Below are 15708 nucleotides of genomic sequence, written 5' to 3' on the forward strand. Positions count from 1 at the left end.
TGGGGCTAGTGTCTCCCCGACCCCTCTGAGAAAGGATTTTCTGCTGGAATAGATGCCCTAATGGGTGCTGAACTCCCCATCACAAGGAGCAACCAAGAACCTGGACACACATTTTGCTAGGCAGAAGTCCAAAGTCTGCTGTTCTGTTGATCCAATGGCCCCTGGTCTGTGGCAGACAGAGGCAGAGAGGAAGCAGTGATGATGAAAACACAGGCTGAGTATAGCACGAGGGGAGTGAGGACAAAAAGAAGATACATTTACAGAGCCCCCACTGTGCATCTGACTCTTTTTTCCCCTCCGATTATTTATTTACTTTCTTGTTGGCCGCGCTGGGTCTTCGCTGCTGCGCGCAGGCTTTCTCTAGTTGCGGTGCCCAGGCTGCCCATTGTGGTGGCGTCTCTCACTGTGGAGCATGGGCTTTACAGCATGCAGGCTTCAGTAGCTTCAGCACACAGGCTCAGTAATTGCGGCTCATGGATACTCTAGAGCTCAGGCTCAGTCGTCGTGGTACACAAGCTTAGCTGCCCCCCACGGCACATGGGATCTTTCTGGACCAGGGATTGAACCAGCATCCCCTGCATTGCAAGGAGGATTCTTAACCACTGAGCCACCAGGGAAGCCCTGTCAGTCCCTTTCTGAAGCCCCCAAATTCTGAGAACACCCACTCGGCAAGGCAGAAAGTGAGGGTCCCCGCTCCAGTTTTCTGCTGCCCTCCAGTCACAGTGGCAGGAATAGCCCATGGTGTCCATATCCTTGGGGGTCAGGACAGTCAGAGCAATTATTCCCATGGTTTTGCAGCAGGCAGACACCCAGTTCCCAACATGGTGGGGGTAGGGGTGGGTTTGAGCCATCTCCCTTGCCCCTGCTGGTTGCCTTGGCCAGGGACTGCATTTCTCCTCAATGAGCTCAGTCCCCAGGGATGCAGGACCTGGGGCCAGGCCAAGACACAGCTGCTGAGCCCAGGCCCGCTGACCGGGAACCTGAGAATGTGCCCTTCGCTTATCCTCTTGGGACCACAGTCCTGTCCTCTGCACATGAAAACTGGGGCTGGGCCCTTACAACCAGGCTATGGGAGCCCAACAAGAACCAGCAGGAGTGAGGGCCGCTGGGTCATGGGGCCTGGGCAACAGTGGAAAGGGATGGACCCCAGGGGCTGCAGACCCAACCAGCGATCCTGACCACTGCCTCCCTGGAGCCCTCTCATGCTCAAACCCTTCATGGCTTCCCGTTGCCCAGAGTGACATCTCCCTCACCAGTTTTCCTTCCCCGTTTCCCAGCCATCCCAGATTTTTTTCTGGCTGTGTGCTGGGGTCTTTGCTGCGGTGCGGGCTTTTCTCTAGTGGCAACGTGCCGACTTCTCATTGCAGTGGCTTCTCTTGTTGCGGAGCATGAGCTCTAGGGCACTCGGGCTTAGGAGTCGTGGCTTCGGGCTCTAGAGCACAGGCTATACAGCTGTGGTGCACAGGCTTACCTGCCCAGTGGCACATGACATCTTATGGGACCAGGGATTGAACCCATCTCTGTGGCATTAGCAGGTGGATTTTTACCACGGAGCCACCAGGGAAGCCCTCAGCCTTTCCAGTTTTCACAATGACTGTACCTACTGCCTGGAACACCTTCCTCAAACTTGGGAGACTCCTTTCACCTGGCAGCTCACTCTGGCCCTCCAGCTCTCCTCACCGTCATTCGGTCATTTGACAAACACACACTGAGCAACTACTTCGTGCCTGACCCTATAACAGGTAGAGGTGATGAAGACTGAGCAGGTTCCTGCCCTGATAGGGGAGACAGATAAGAAAGAAGGAGGCAAACAAATAAGAATCCTAGAATGGGACATGAGAGATGAAGAGATTTCAGTGTAGGGGATCGAGATAGGTGTCGCTGACAAGGGAACATTAAAACTAAGACATGGGACTTTTCTTGTGGTCCAGTGGCTAACACCCCAAGCTCCCAATGCAGGGGGCCTGGATGCGATCCCTGATGAGGAAACTATTAATAGATCCCACATGTCACAGCTAAAGAGTTTGCATGCCACAATGAAGATCGAATATCCTATGCACTGCAACTAAGACTAAATAAATAAATAAATAAAAATAAATATATTTAGGGACTTCCCTGGAGGTCCAGTGGTAAAGACACTGTGCTTCCACTGCAGGGGGTGCAGATTCCATCCCTGGTCAGGGAACTAAGATCCCACGTGTTGCAGTGAGGCCAAAAAAATAAATGAATAAATAAATATATTTATGTTATGTTCAGTTGCTCAGTCGTGTCCGACTCTATGACCCCACGGACTGTAGCACGCCAGGCTTTCCTGTCTTTCACCATTTCCTGGAATTTGCTCAAACTCATTGAGTCGGTGATACTGTCCAACCGTCTCGTCCTCTGTCATCCCCTTCTCCTCCTTCCCTCAATCTTTCCCAGCATCAGGGTCTTTTCCAATGAGTTGGCTCTTTGCGTCAAGTGGCCTAAGCATTGGAGCGTCAGCTTCAGCATTAGTCCTTCCAATGAATATTCAGGGTTGATTTCCTTTAGGATGGACCGGTTTGATCTAAAAGAACTGTGATCTGAAAGGTGAAGAACAAGCCAGAGAGGCAAACAGTCTGGTAGCATGTTCCAGGTGGAAGGAAAAGAAAGTGCAAAGGCCCAGAGAAAGGGGTGGGTGGATAAGAGAGAAACAGCAAGGAAGCCAGGGTGTTGGGTGCAGAGTGAGCAAGGGATAGGCGCTCAGGGAAACTGATGGGGGCCGAGTTCCAAGGGGCCAAAGATCTGGGTTTAAATGAAAAGCACAGTGGACACCACTGGAGGGGTTAGGCCGACGGAAGCTGACCTGATCAAGGTTGGAAACGATAACACCACCATTTCTTTTTTTTTTTTTTTGGCTGTGCTGGGTTTTAGTTGCGTCAGGTGGCATCTTCATTTCTGCGTGTGGGATCTTCAGTTGCATCATGACGGATCTAGTTCCCTGAGCAGGGATTGAACCCGGGCCCCCTGCATTGGGAGCATGGCTTCTTTAAGCACTGGATCACCAGGAAGTCCCAACACTGCCACTTCTTCTCCCAGGGATCCTTCCCTGCAGTTTCCCATGGGCTCTGCTGGCTCCCATGGCCACTCTCAGTTCCACTCTGACCCTTCCATGTGATCCTACCTGGCTCCCACAGCATTCTGAGCTCTGTGGGCCTCTGTCTTGCTCACTGCTGAATCCCCAATGTCTAGTATAGAGCCTGGCACACAGTAGGTGAAATAATGGTCAGCTGAATGAATATACCCAGCACGTGTCAGGGGAACAGCAGGACCCAGGAGCTAGGATTTGAACCTGCTCGAAGCCAGTCCCTATCTGGACGTGGACATGTCTGGCCTCAGTTAGACCAGGTCTCAGTCAGAGGGAGGGATGGGGGCTGATGGGGCCTCCTGAAGGAGGAGTGGGGGGTGAGGGCTTAAAGTGGAAGAAAAGGGAGTGAAAGGAAAGCAACTCACTTCCATCAAGCACCTACTGGCTCAACAGCTCTGGACAGGGGAAGGAGGTAAGCCATACCCCCACCCTTGGTGGGGGATGGACAAGCAGTGGTTTCCCTGCCTTAAGACCCTCCCCTGGGCAGGACATCCCAATGAATGTCTTGGCCTCATGGGCTGTGTGGTCAGACCACTCCATCCTTCCTTGCCTAGGGCCTCACCCGGGACCCCATCTCTTCCAGCTCACCTCTGAACTAAGACACTCTGTGTGTGTGCATGTGTTTTTTAAGTTGCTTCAGTCACGTAAGACTTTGTGCAACCCTAGGGATTGTAGCCCACCAGTCCATGGGATTCTCCAGGCAAAGAATACTGGAGTGGGTTGCCGTGCCCTCCTCCCCACCCAGTGAATCTTCCCCACCCAGGGATCAAACCCGTGTCTCTTACGTCTCCTATATTAACAAGCAGGTTCTTTACCACTAGCATCACCTGGGAAGCCCAAGACACTCGGTCACCCTTTACTACTTCCTTGCCGCCCCCTCTCCTGAAACTTGCTTTCTTTCTCTCCTGCAGATATGGCACTTGTCCCCCACCCACACACTTTTCCTCTTGCTTTAGAGAAGGGGAGCATTCCCCCCACCTTCGCTTTTCATTACCTCTTTCCTTGGCCATACGCTGAGGTCTCTTCTGTGACAAAATGAAGTGTTAGTGTTAGTTGCTCAATCGTACCTGAATCCTTGAGACCCTATGGACTGTAGCCACCAGGCTCCTTTGTCCATGGGATTCTCCAGGCAAGGATACTAGAGTGGGTTGCCGTGTCCTACTCCAGGGGATCTTCCTGACCCAGGGATCAAACCTGCATCTCCTGAGTCTCATCATTGAAGCCGGATTCTTTACCATCTGAGCCACCAGGGATTCTGTGATAAAGAGAAACCTGCAGCAAACGCTCATTTCACACACACACCCCTTCCCCGAGCTCTTGTCTCTCTCCCCTGCATCTCTCTCCACTGTTTGCTCTGTTCTTGCCCTTCTCCACTCTGCTCTACACCCCAAGAGGCTGACCTCTACAGACTGTATCAATGGACATCCTTGTCCTCTTGCTTCCAAGTGGGTTTGGCCAATAGGAGGCACTGGCAGAAGATGAAGCGGTGGGGCAGTGGACAGGGGGAGGGAGGAGGAGAAAACAGGATATTAACTCGCCTGTATCTTTCCTGGTAGGGTCACCACTTCAGCTGACCATATCGCTTGACCAAAGGTCTTGTCTGTACAATCCACAGGGTATTAAAGAGCAGAGACATCATTTGGCCAACAAAAGTCTGTATAGTCAAAGCTATGGTTTTTCCAGTAGTCATGTATAGATGTGAGAGTTGGTCCATAAGGACGGCTGAGTGCTGAAGAATTGATGCTTTTGAACTGTGGTGTTGGAGAAGACTCTTGAGAGTCCCTTGGACTGCAAGGAGATCCAACCAGTCAGTCCTAAAGGAAATCAATCCTGAATATTCATTGGAAGGACTGATGCTGAAGCTGAATCTCCAATACTTTGGCCACCTGATGTGAAAAGCCAACTCACTGGAAAAGACCCTGATTCTGGGAAAGACCCTGTCCCCTGGGAAACAAGAGGGCAACAGTGGATGAGATGGTTAGATAGCATCACCAACTCGATGGACATGAATCTGAGCAAACACCAGGAGACAGTGAAGGACAGAGAGCCAGATGTGCTGCAGTCCATGGGGTCGCAAACAGTCAGACACGACATAGCAACTGAACAATAACACCACACTAACCTCTCTCTGAGCTCTGCTAACAACCTTCCTTCCCCCTTCCCAGGCAGGGGGATCCAGAAGTGGTCATGGCTCTTCAGGGGTGCTCACTGGAGTTTGCTGCACTAACCCCTGTTGGTTTCCTCAAATCCTGCCCACTGTATATGGTCCCTATAGCAAACCTGTCTCAAATTGCCCCATTTGAATGTTAGTTGTTCCCTCCAGGCTCCCGACTGGGGTCCCCACTCTTCCCTCCCATCTCCACTTAACTGCATTCTGAGCATCCAAGTCCACTGTCCTCAGCCTGAACTCTCAGGTTCCCTCCCTCACAATCTCCATGGCTCAATCCTCCAAATCTCTCAGCAGCTTTTGATACCATGGGCTGTGTATGCCTGTCTTCCTTGATCTCCTCCCCCACCATTTCTGGGGCATCATCCTTACCTACTTCCTCTGCTGCCTAACCCTAACCCCTCCTCCTCTGCCTGTCTCTTAGATGCTGGGGGCTCCCAAGTCTTGTTTGTTCTCCACTCTGTTCTGGGGAGGCTTCATTCTCATTCCCAGCTTCAATGCCCTTTTCCCTCACCAAACACGGATGCTTGCTGGATTATTTTTATCTTTAACCTATTAGATGCTTCCACGTTCCTGCCTCAGGGGTCCCACTTCCTCAGGTTGAATATGCCCCAAACGTGCTTCTGGTCTTCCCTGGGATTCTACTCCTCCTTCAAGTGCTTGGATTTCATCTTCTGTTGCCTGGACCACACCCATCCTCCTTCCAGGCCTCCCCACCTCCAGTCTTCCCCCTCTGGTCCTGCCCCCTTACCAGCCCCCAAGTAATATTCCAGACATGCAAATCTGTCTGTGACCCTTCCCTGCGGCCCCGGTCATACTGAAGATGTGGCTCCTGGCCTCGTGTTGGAAGCATTTTGCATTCCCACGTCTTCCCATCCCAAACCTTCCTCCCAGTCCCACAGAAATGTTAAATGACCTGTGCAAGGGAGGTTTCTGTGGACTGGAGCACATTCTAGCAGGATTCGGCTCTAAGGCCGCCTCCTCCAGGTAGGTGCCCGTCCCATCCCCTCGCCCCTAGTCTCTCATTCCACTCGGGCCTGACCACATAGGGCTGGCAGAGTCTACCCGGCTTTATCTCCCCTGTCCGTCCACTGGTGCGGGGCCACGGATTACGGTTGGCAGCAAGGCCAAGTACATGAGTGGGTGAACGAATGAATGAATGAATTATAAGTGAATAAACGATGGAAGGTGATCTGGAGACGGGAGCCCAGAACAGGAAGAGGGTGACGCGGTGTCTGGGAGGGGCCTCAGTCAGAGTCCAAAACCTCCGGGTGTCGGCTACGCCTCAGCCCTAAGAAAGACGCTCCCGGATTGGCTTAGGCTGAGAGAGGCGGGTTTTGGCCGAGCCTCTCGTTGCTATTGGCTCACTTGCCAGGATTCTGCCCAGTCAACGCGATCGCCTCTCCCCTCTCCCCACCACACCGCCTTTCGCCCGCCAGCAGCAGCGGAGGCGTAAGACGGCGCCTTCTCGTTACCCTGACAACCGTCAGCGGACCCCAGTCGCCCCGGCAACTGTTCCAGGCCTCTCGTCAGCCTTCTCCTGGGCCCCTCCGGTCACCCAGACAACCTCTACCCGTTCCGGTTAACCATCAGCCCTTTCCCCGTCACCCTAGCAACGGTCATCAGACCCACCGCCAGCCCTGCCCGCCCCCCGCCCCCGCGACACACTGTCTTCATCCTGCACACAGGCTTCCTCGTCCTAAACCTTAGCTTCAAGCTGAGGTCCCGGGCTCCCTCTTCCTCTCGTCCATCTTTCCTGGCCCCTCGACTGCGGCGAGGAAGAGTAGAGGTGGGGAGGCGGGATGGGTGGGGTCTGGGGGCCCTGGCTCAGATCGGGGCTAACAGACCATCTGGTTCTGAGGCTGTGCGCAGCTCTGGACCTAACTCCTTGCTCTCACTCTTGCGTGAGAAGTTCAGCCGCCACAGGGAGCTTCTCAAAATGCAAACCATGTCCCTCCCCTGCTGAAAACCCTCCCTGGCTCCCCTTGAGAATCAGATCAGAACTCTTTGAAGCCCCTGGCGGTCTGGTCTGGCTGTGGCCTCTTCTTCCTTGCGCCTGCCCCCTCGCTCTACCCTGCTGCTGCTGCTGCTGCTAAGTCACTTCAGTCGTGTCCGACTGTGTGACCCCATAGACGGAAGCCCACCAGGCTCCCCTGTCCCTGGGATTCTCCAGGCAAGAACACTGGAGTGGGTTGCCATGTCCTTCTCCAATGTGTGAAAGTGAAAAGTGAAAGTGAAGTCGCTCAGTCGTGTCCGACCCTTAGCGACCCCACGGACTGCAGCCTACCAGGCACCTCCATTCATGGGATTTTCTAGGCAAGAGTACTGGAGTGGCTTGCCATTTCCTTCTCCATCACTCTACCCTAGCAGGCACTAATCTCCACACTGCTTGCTACTCCAGTAGCCCAGGCTTATCCCAGCCTCTGACCTTCCTGTTACTGCTTCCCACTCCCTTAAAGGAAAACCTTTCCTGGGACCGGTCACACACCCGCGTTGCTCTTTCTGCCTCTTAACTCCAGAAGGGGGCCTGTGTCCTTGAATACACTCTATCCTCAGGGCCTAGAACAGCTCCTGACACATATGATGAATGAAAGGATTTTTATGCAGGGGACAAAGGAGGACAGAGCAGGGTAACCAGCAGGCAAGCTTTGGCTAGGCAGGCCCATCTCGGAGATGAAAGTGAAAAAGTAAAAAGTGTTAGTCGCTCAGTCATGTCCAAGTCTTTGTGACCCCATAGACTGTAACCCATCAGGCTCTCTGTCCAGCAGATTCTCCAGGCAAAAACACTAGAACGGGTTGCTATGCCCTTGTCCAGGGGATCTTCCCCAACCAGGGATCAAATCCGGGTCTCCTGCATTGCAGGCAGAATCTTTACCATCTGAGCCACCAGAGAAGCCCCCAGAGATAAGAGTAAGGTATTAATATTTCTGAGACCCTCAGACTGATTCATCACACTGCTTCAAGTCATGACAGTGTTCCCAGAGGCCAGGACAAGGCTAGGGAGATAAAAGTTAATGCTGTGACCAGCCTGGGGCTGGATGGTTCACATTCGACGTGTATGATCTTCACTCGGAGGCTGGAGCCAGGAGTCCCCAGGAAGAATCATCAGAAACTGGTTAATTCGGAGCAGAAGAGTCCAGGAACTGGGGAGGCAGACCTGACACCCAAGATGGCTATTCAGGGAGCTGGTCCCTTCCTGTGCTGAGTCCACAATCTCACTTATCCTAACAGAGCCAAGAGCTGTTTTCCCATAGATCTGAGACAGAGATTCCAGGGATCTTTCCCAAGCTGGGGCGGGAGAATTTGACCTCACAAGGCCAGGAGTCATGACCGGGAGGGAGATCATGGGAGTTTACCCAGGGCCTGGCTGGAGAGGAGTCTGGACCTTCACCTGCCTGTGTGAGTGAGAAACTGAATTTTTCATCGTATTTAATTTTAATTAACTTGCATTTAAATGGAAGTAGCCAGACGTGGCTACAAGTACTGTATTGGACAGAGCAGCATTTAGCTGAGGACTCTAGACTGGCGGTGGAAGCCAGGGACAGAAAGATCATGGTCAATGCAGCTCTAGGCTTTGACTTTGGCAAGATGGGTGGGGCCTCATGGAGAGAAGTAGGACACTCAGTATCTAGCTCCACAGAGAGGCATACCTGGTTCCCAGTGGTCAAAGTGCTTGCTCACACGTGCATACATGCCTGCCTATATGTGAGCATATGAGGGTGGTGTGCCTGAGGGTATCCACGGAAGCACTTGTGTGCAGTCTAGGAGTTCCATCCGTGTGCATCAAGAGTCCATCCGTATATATACAACCTGGGAGCATGCAAGCCAGTGTGAGAACTGGGTGCATGCAAGCCAGTGAGCTAGGGCCATCAGTCCAGAAGGTCTTGCAAGAAGGCCCACATATACTGGTGCATTTCCACAGGGTTGGTCTGGGGGATCCAGTGCCCCATGCCTGGCAGGATGTGGGCTTCGAGCCGGCCTGGCACAAAACGGCTGCCGATGGCCTCTACCAGCCCTTGCTCAAAATAGGGGTCCTTCTCCCCCCATAGCAGCAGAGTGGGTGTGGCCAGCTCCTGGGGCTCCAGGGGGAAGGTCCTGTGATCAAGACAGACAGACAGACAGGCAGAAGGATGGCTGCCCCATCCCTACCCCCATGCCCACAACTCTCCTGAGCTTGTCAAGCCCTGGGTCCTCACCTGAAGATGTTTCGATAGTAGTTGAGGGGCCCGGTGAGGCCACCAGGCTGTGAGAAGTCATAAAGGAAGGCTTCAAGTTCGCTGGGGGTCAACTGTGGGATGCCCCTCTTGCGGTGGGTGAGGGTGGTCTTCAGGATCTGGGCATACAACAGGACGCCAGCTTCAGTCCCAACCCATGACCCTCCACCCAGCCCTGGGCCTTCACCCTACTGCACCTGGAAGTCAGACATGGATAGCAGCTTCTCGGGCAGCCAGGGAAGCTGGAATAGGAATATGTAGTTGGAACGGAAGAACTGGCCGATGTGGTGCAAAGAGTAGTCTAGGGTGGGGAGAGGGAGGCAGGTGTGAGGCCTGGGTTTCTGTGGGCCCCACACCTCTGCACTTGACACACACCCAGATCATGCACACAGATATGCCAAGACTCAGAAATACCACAGCTGCCTGCCTGAGCCTGTGGGGACACTCAATGGTCCTCTCGGCCAGGGCACCAGCTTGTCTCTCTCCTAAGTGGCCGTTGTACCCACAGAATGGGGGCACTTTCCTCCACAGTCCCCGGGAGCTCCCAGAGCCACTGGCGTGCTCCCCCTGCCATGTCTGAATGCACTTCTCATGCCTCATCCAGCAAACATTTCTTGACCACCTACTGGCCCTGTTCTAGACTCTGGAGATATAGCAGTGAATGGAACAGACAAAACTCTCTTGCCCTCAGGAAGCTGGAGACAAGACAGATAAGAAACAACAAAAAAAGAAAGGGAGATAATACAGCTCTGACCAAAATTCTGGGATTTAAAATTAGGTGAGGTGATGGACACTGGGTGGCCAGAGAAATGACACCTCAAATGTTATTGTAGTTGCTTCTGTTTCCCCAACTGGACCATGGGATAATAACATTTTCATAAGCCCAGAAGACTTGTGTAGGTTACTCTATGCAGGCTCCTTGTCAAAGCAATTGTTGGGCCTTTCCTGGTGGTCCAGTGGTTAAGAACACACCCTACAATGCAGGGGGACATGGGTTCAATTCCTGGTCTGGGAAGATCTCACATGCTGTGGAGTAACAAAGCCCGTGTACTACAACTATTGAGCCTGTGCTGCAGAGCCTGGGAGCCACAACTATTGAGCCCACATGTCACAACTACTGAAGCCCAGACCCCTAGAGCCCATGCTCTACAACAGAAGCCACCACAGTGGGAAGCCTGTGTACCACAACAAAAAGGAGTCCTTGCTCATTGCAGCTAGAGAAAGGCCACATGCAGAAACGAAGACCCATCACAGCCCAAAATAAAGAAATAGTAGCTCTTGGCAGGGGCGGGGGGAAGAAAGCAATTGTAACCTGTAAGTGCTCACAAAAATGTGGATTACTGTTAGGTGTACCGTCATGGATTATAGATTGAAAGCACCATGGGGGAAGGAACCCAGGTTTACCGCTGTGCCCCCAGCCCCTGGAGTGGCAACTAGGACGGATGGACAGAGAAGTGTTGACACAGACATACACACCCCTTCACACAAGCACACTCCAGCATCCAGGACTCCCCAACACACCTTGGTACACTGACATGGGGGCAGCACTGACCACTACCATTCGCTCCACCAGGGATGGGTAGTAGATGGAGAAATTCCAGGCTAGGAGTGCACCCCAGTCATGGGCCACAAGGATACACTTGGAATAACCTGGCAGGGAGGTCAGAGGAAACTGTGAGATGTCAGGTAGAGGTGAGGCAGGGGTGAGGGGGGCCAGGGCTGGGACGGGGCACCTCCCTACCCAGGCCCAGAATGACATCCTGGATATCTGCCATCAGCAGGTCGATGGTGTAACAATCCACATCCTTTGGCGCATCGGAGGAGCCGTATCCCCGCAGGTCCACAGCCACCACATGGAAGCGGCTCTGAAACTCCCGGAGCTGGTAGCGCCAGGAGAACCTGTTAGGCGGGCCAGGGAGGGAGGTTGAGTCAGGGTACCAGGGCAGCACCTCTGCATGATGCCCAGCAGGGACCCTGGGGTGACCCCCACTTTCCTGCCCAGGACTTCGCAGAAGGAGGATGGGGAACCACAGCAGGTCAGCTGCGCCCCGGATTCTGGGCAGCCTCAACATGGTATTTCTTCATCCCATCCCTTCAGGGCCTCCTGTCGCCATCTATCTGTGTGTGGACCCCTGTCCTCCAGCAGCACCCCGTCTAGGCCCGATACACTTTGCCTTAGGGGCTCCCAGTCTACCCAGCCCTTGTCTCCGCCTCCTCAGTGCTCTAGTGGTCCAAGCTCCACATCTCCCGCCCCACCCCACCCCTCCTCCCGCATCTGGTCCTGTGTGTCCCAGGACCCTGGGCCTCCGACATACCAGTTCTCAGGGAAGCCATGCAGAAACAGCATGAGGGGCCCTTTGCCGCGTCCAGCGGAGACATAGTGCAGGCGCAGGCCCGAGCTCTGGGGGAGGGCACAGTCTGAGACCTGGGAAACCCCTCTTCCCCGAGCCTGAACACCTCCCTTCTCCCAGGTCACATGCGTACTCAGACTTGGATTCAACCATTTGCCACTCCGCACCGATCCAACACGGGACGGCCTTCCAGGATCCTTGACCCTCGAAAGCCTGGTGACGGTGCCCCCTCCCGCCCCCCGCCTCATCATGCTCACCCTGAGAATCAGGAAGCAGTGCTCTCCCAGCGTGGGGTCGCTCAAGCAGACCGGTGGGGTGTGCCGGGGGCGCCCGCAAAAGCCGCGTCGCGGCCGGCACATCACGTGCGTGAGCGCGATGCAACCATAGACAGCTGCAGCCACCAGCGCCGCCGAGAACACGAGGCTCCACATAAAGGCACGAAGCAGCTTCAGAGTGAGGCGCGAGGGCGCCAGTAGCGCCGTCACCACCAGCTCGGGCATGTCTCCGCGTCCCGGGACTACCGCGTTGCCGTCTGGGGTATGGGCGAGGGGCGCGGGCTGCAGCAGCGAGGCGGGATCTGGGCTGGAGAGCCCGCCGCCTTTGGTCTGGATCCCCTCCGTGTCGTTGGGGTTTGCCGAACGCACCGAGAGAAGAGGCGGGAGGCTCAGACCGAAACAGCCATGGCTGACAACTCAACTAAGTGCTAGATAAACACCTGGGCGCGACAGTGGCAGGGAGCAAGGCTCGAGGTGCGGGGGAGGAGGCTGCGAGGACCAGACTCAAGTGGTTGGGGTGGAGCCTTGGGGAGAAGGGATGCTAAAGGTTCGGGCTGTGGGAGGGATCTAGAAAGGCTTAGACGAGTCTTAAGGGGCGGCGGTCTAGTAGGACGACGGAGTTGGCTGGGTGATCGGGGTCTAAAGTCTAGAGGGAGACTGGGGTCCTGCATGAACAGAAGACAGGAGGCGCTGTGGGTGAAGTGGGCGGGGTCTGGGGCAAAGGGGCGGGGCAGTGCAGGGTAAGTGCGGCCTACTAGCTGGAGAGGTGGGCCCCAACTAGGCCTTATATAGCGTTATATGGGCTAGGGGCGCGGCTTAGGAGGCTGGGAATGAGGATGGAGCCCAGAGAAGGCGGGGCCTAGGTTGGGCGGAGAAGGCCCGAGGCAGGGTCTGGATGGTTTCGGTGAGAAGGATGGACCAATGAGCTGGGAGGAGTCGGCCTGGTTACGGGCCAATGAGGCGGGGGGGCGGGGCCGGAACCTAATATGGCGGGTCAGGCAGGCCCGGAAGCGGAAGAAGGGGGATAGGCAGTGCCATGGCCAAGGTTAGGAGGGAAACGCGGGCTATCGCCGCGGCCCAAGGAGGCCTCGGAAGCGCCTGCCGCTACCCTCATCTCCCAGGAGCTCCCCTCCCTGGAGCGCGCGACCCTCCCCTCGGTCTGACTCCGAGAGACCAGGCAGCACCTACACTAAGCTCTGGTTCCAACGGTGGTCCAGCGGCCCAGACCCCGCGCCGGCTCCAGTTGGTCCAGCGGATCCGTTGGCCCGCCCCTGCACGCCTGTGATTGGATAGAGGTGGTTATTGACGTGCAGAGGGCAGGCCCGGCCCGGGCGCTGGAGAACCGGACTGGTCGGATCACTGGGGCTGGTCAAAAGAGGAAACAGAGCAGGGTTGGACGAGAAGCCGGGCAGGGTAGCTTCTTCCTCCTCCAGTTTTGCAATCTTCCTCCCAAGATCCTAAACATTTCAAAGTTACTCATTATTTAACCCTGATAATAATCCTATTAAGTGTAGATACTATCACCTTCCTGTATTATAAACCAAGAGCCTGAAATTCGAGTATTAAGTCATTTGCCTGAAGCCTAACCGCTGACTCAACAGCAATCAAGGACTTGAGAAAAACAGCAGTCTTGACACCACCCTTATGGCAGAAAGTGAAGAGGAACTCAAAAGCCTCTTGATGAAAGTGAAAGAGGAGAGTGAAAAGGTTGGCTTGAAGCTCAACATTCAGAAAACAAAGATCATGGCATCTGGTCCCATCACTTCAGGGCCTCCTGTCGCCATCTATCTGCGTGTGGACCCCTGTCCTCCAGCACCCCGTCTAGGCCCGATACACTATGCCTTAGGGAAATAGATGGGGAAACAGTGGAAACAGTGTCAGACTTTATTTTTTTGGGCTCCAAAATCACTGTGGATGCTGATTGCAGCCAGGAAATTAAAAGACACTTACTCCTTGGAAGGAAAGTTATGACCAACCTAGACAGCATATTAAAAAGCAGAGACATTACTTTGCCAACAAAGGTCCGTCTAGTCAAGGCTATGGTTTATCCCGTGGTCATGTATGGATGTGAGAGTTGGACTGAGAAGAAAGCTGAGCGCTGAAGAATTGATGCTTTTGAACGGTGGTGCTGGAGAAGACTCTTGAGAGTCCCTTGGACTGCAAGGAGGTCCAACCAGTCCATTCTGAAGGAGATCAATCCTGGGTGTTCATTGGATGCTAAAGCTGAAACTCCAATACTTTGGCCACCTCATGCAACGAGTTGACTCACCGGAAAAGACTCTGATGCTGGGAGGGATTGGGGGTGGGAGGAGACGGGGACGACAGAGGATGAGATGGCTGGATGGCATCACCGACTCGATGGACATGAGTTTGAGTGAGCTCTGGGAGTTGGTGATAGACAGGGAGGCCTGGCGTGCTGTGATTCATGGGGTCACAAAGAGTCGGACACGACTGAGCAACTGAACTGAACTGGGCTTCACCTCTTCCTCCAACAAGAGGCAGCCTTTGGAATGATTTTCGAGATTTATTAATAGCTATCTCTAAATGTCTTTATGTGGTTTTTGTCTTTTGATTACCAGTTTGGGGCACTGACTATCATTGTCACCACCACTGCAGGAGCCATATCCATGTTTAGTTTTCCTACTAGTTTCCTCTAACTTTACCCCATTTTGTCACCTCTCATCTTCCCTTACAAGGGCTTTGGTGGTGACTTAGTGGTAAAATCTGCCTGCCAACGCAGGAGATGCAGGTTTGACCCCTGGGTCGGGAAGATCCCCTAGAGAAGGAAATGGCAACTGATTCGTGTTCCTGCCTGGGAAATCCCATGGATAGAGGAGCCTGGTGGGCTACAGTCCCCAGGGTCACAAAAGTCGGACACAACTTAGCTACTGAACATAATCATCAAATCTTCCCTTACATCTACCAGTTAACCTTGCCTTTGTATTGTCAAAACTGATCTATAATATTATACTTGTCCTGGGACCATATTAAGTTCATAGGTCCGTTTTTTTAATCAAATACTGCAGTAGTGATTTAATCAGTATAAAATTGAAAGAAGGAGAAGGAAATGGCAACCCACTCCGGTATTCTTGCCTGGAAAATCCCATGGATGGAAGAGCCTGGTAGGCTACAGTCCATGGGGTCACAAAGAGTTGGACACGACTAAGTGACTTCACTTTAAGGATCAGGAACACAGATTCCTTTGCTTTTTCCATCAATGTCCTATACATAGAAGGTCTTGATATTTGTTGAATGCCTTTTTTAGGACATAATGTTTTTGTAAAGAATTCTATGAGGAACATTTTAATAAAGCAATCAAAATTTTAAAAAAAATAAATAAATAAAATTGAAAGAGCTTTAGATCTGTAATAAAAATCCAAATTTGGGGATGGAAGGGCAAACTTTAAAACAACAGCCAGTAAAGAAGGGCTGGGGATGGTGTAGGCGAGTGAACAGGCACGTTGAAGCTGTGGGGACGTGTACTGACCACTGTCAAACCAGTGTAGTTTCTTGGTTTCTCACGGAAAACATTTTATACACCTAGTTTTTTCCTTTTATACTAAAGGTCAATCAGCGTTCAGATAGGTCCATT

The 15708-nt window shown here is 53.4% G+C and overlaps 1 protein-coding gene across 1 annotated transcript; it reads right to left on the bottom strand.

Annotated features, from left to right (window-relative positions):
* Positions 1–7860: 7860 nt before the first annotated feature.
* Positions 7861–13384, bottom strand: EPHX3 (epoxide hydrolase 3). Its single transcript, XM_055430608.2, has 7 exons — positions 12099–13384; positions 11806–11891; positions 11232–11389; positions 11012–11140; positions 9688–9791; positions 9473–9609; positions 7861–9371 (listed from the first exon to the last, which is right to left on the bottom strand). Exons 1-7 carry the CDS (start codon positions 12339–12341, stop codon positions 9146–9148), a joined length of 1083 nt encoding a protein of 360 aa, XP_055286583.1. The 5' UTR covers positions 12342–13384; the 3' UTR covers positions 7861–9145.
* Between the last annotated feature and the right edge of the window lie 2324 nt (positions 13385–15708).

This window comes from Moschus berezovskii, chromosome 8 (assembly GCF_049115385.1).
Source record: "Moschus berezovskii isolate FMDL1 chromosome 8, NW_MosBer_1.0, whole genome shotgun sequence".
NCBI classification, from domain to species: Eukaryota; Metazoa; Chordata; class Mammalia; order Artiodactyla; family Moschidae; genus Moschus; species Moschus berezovskii.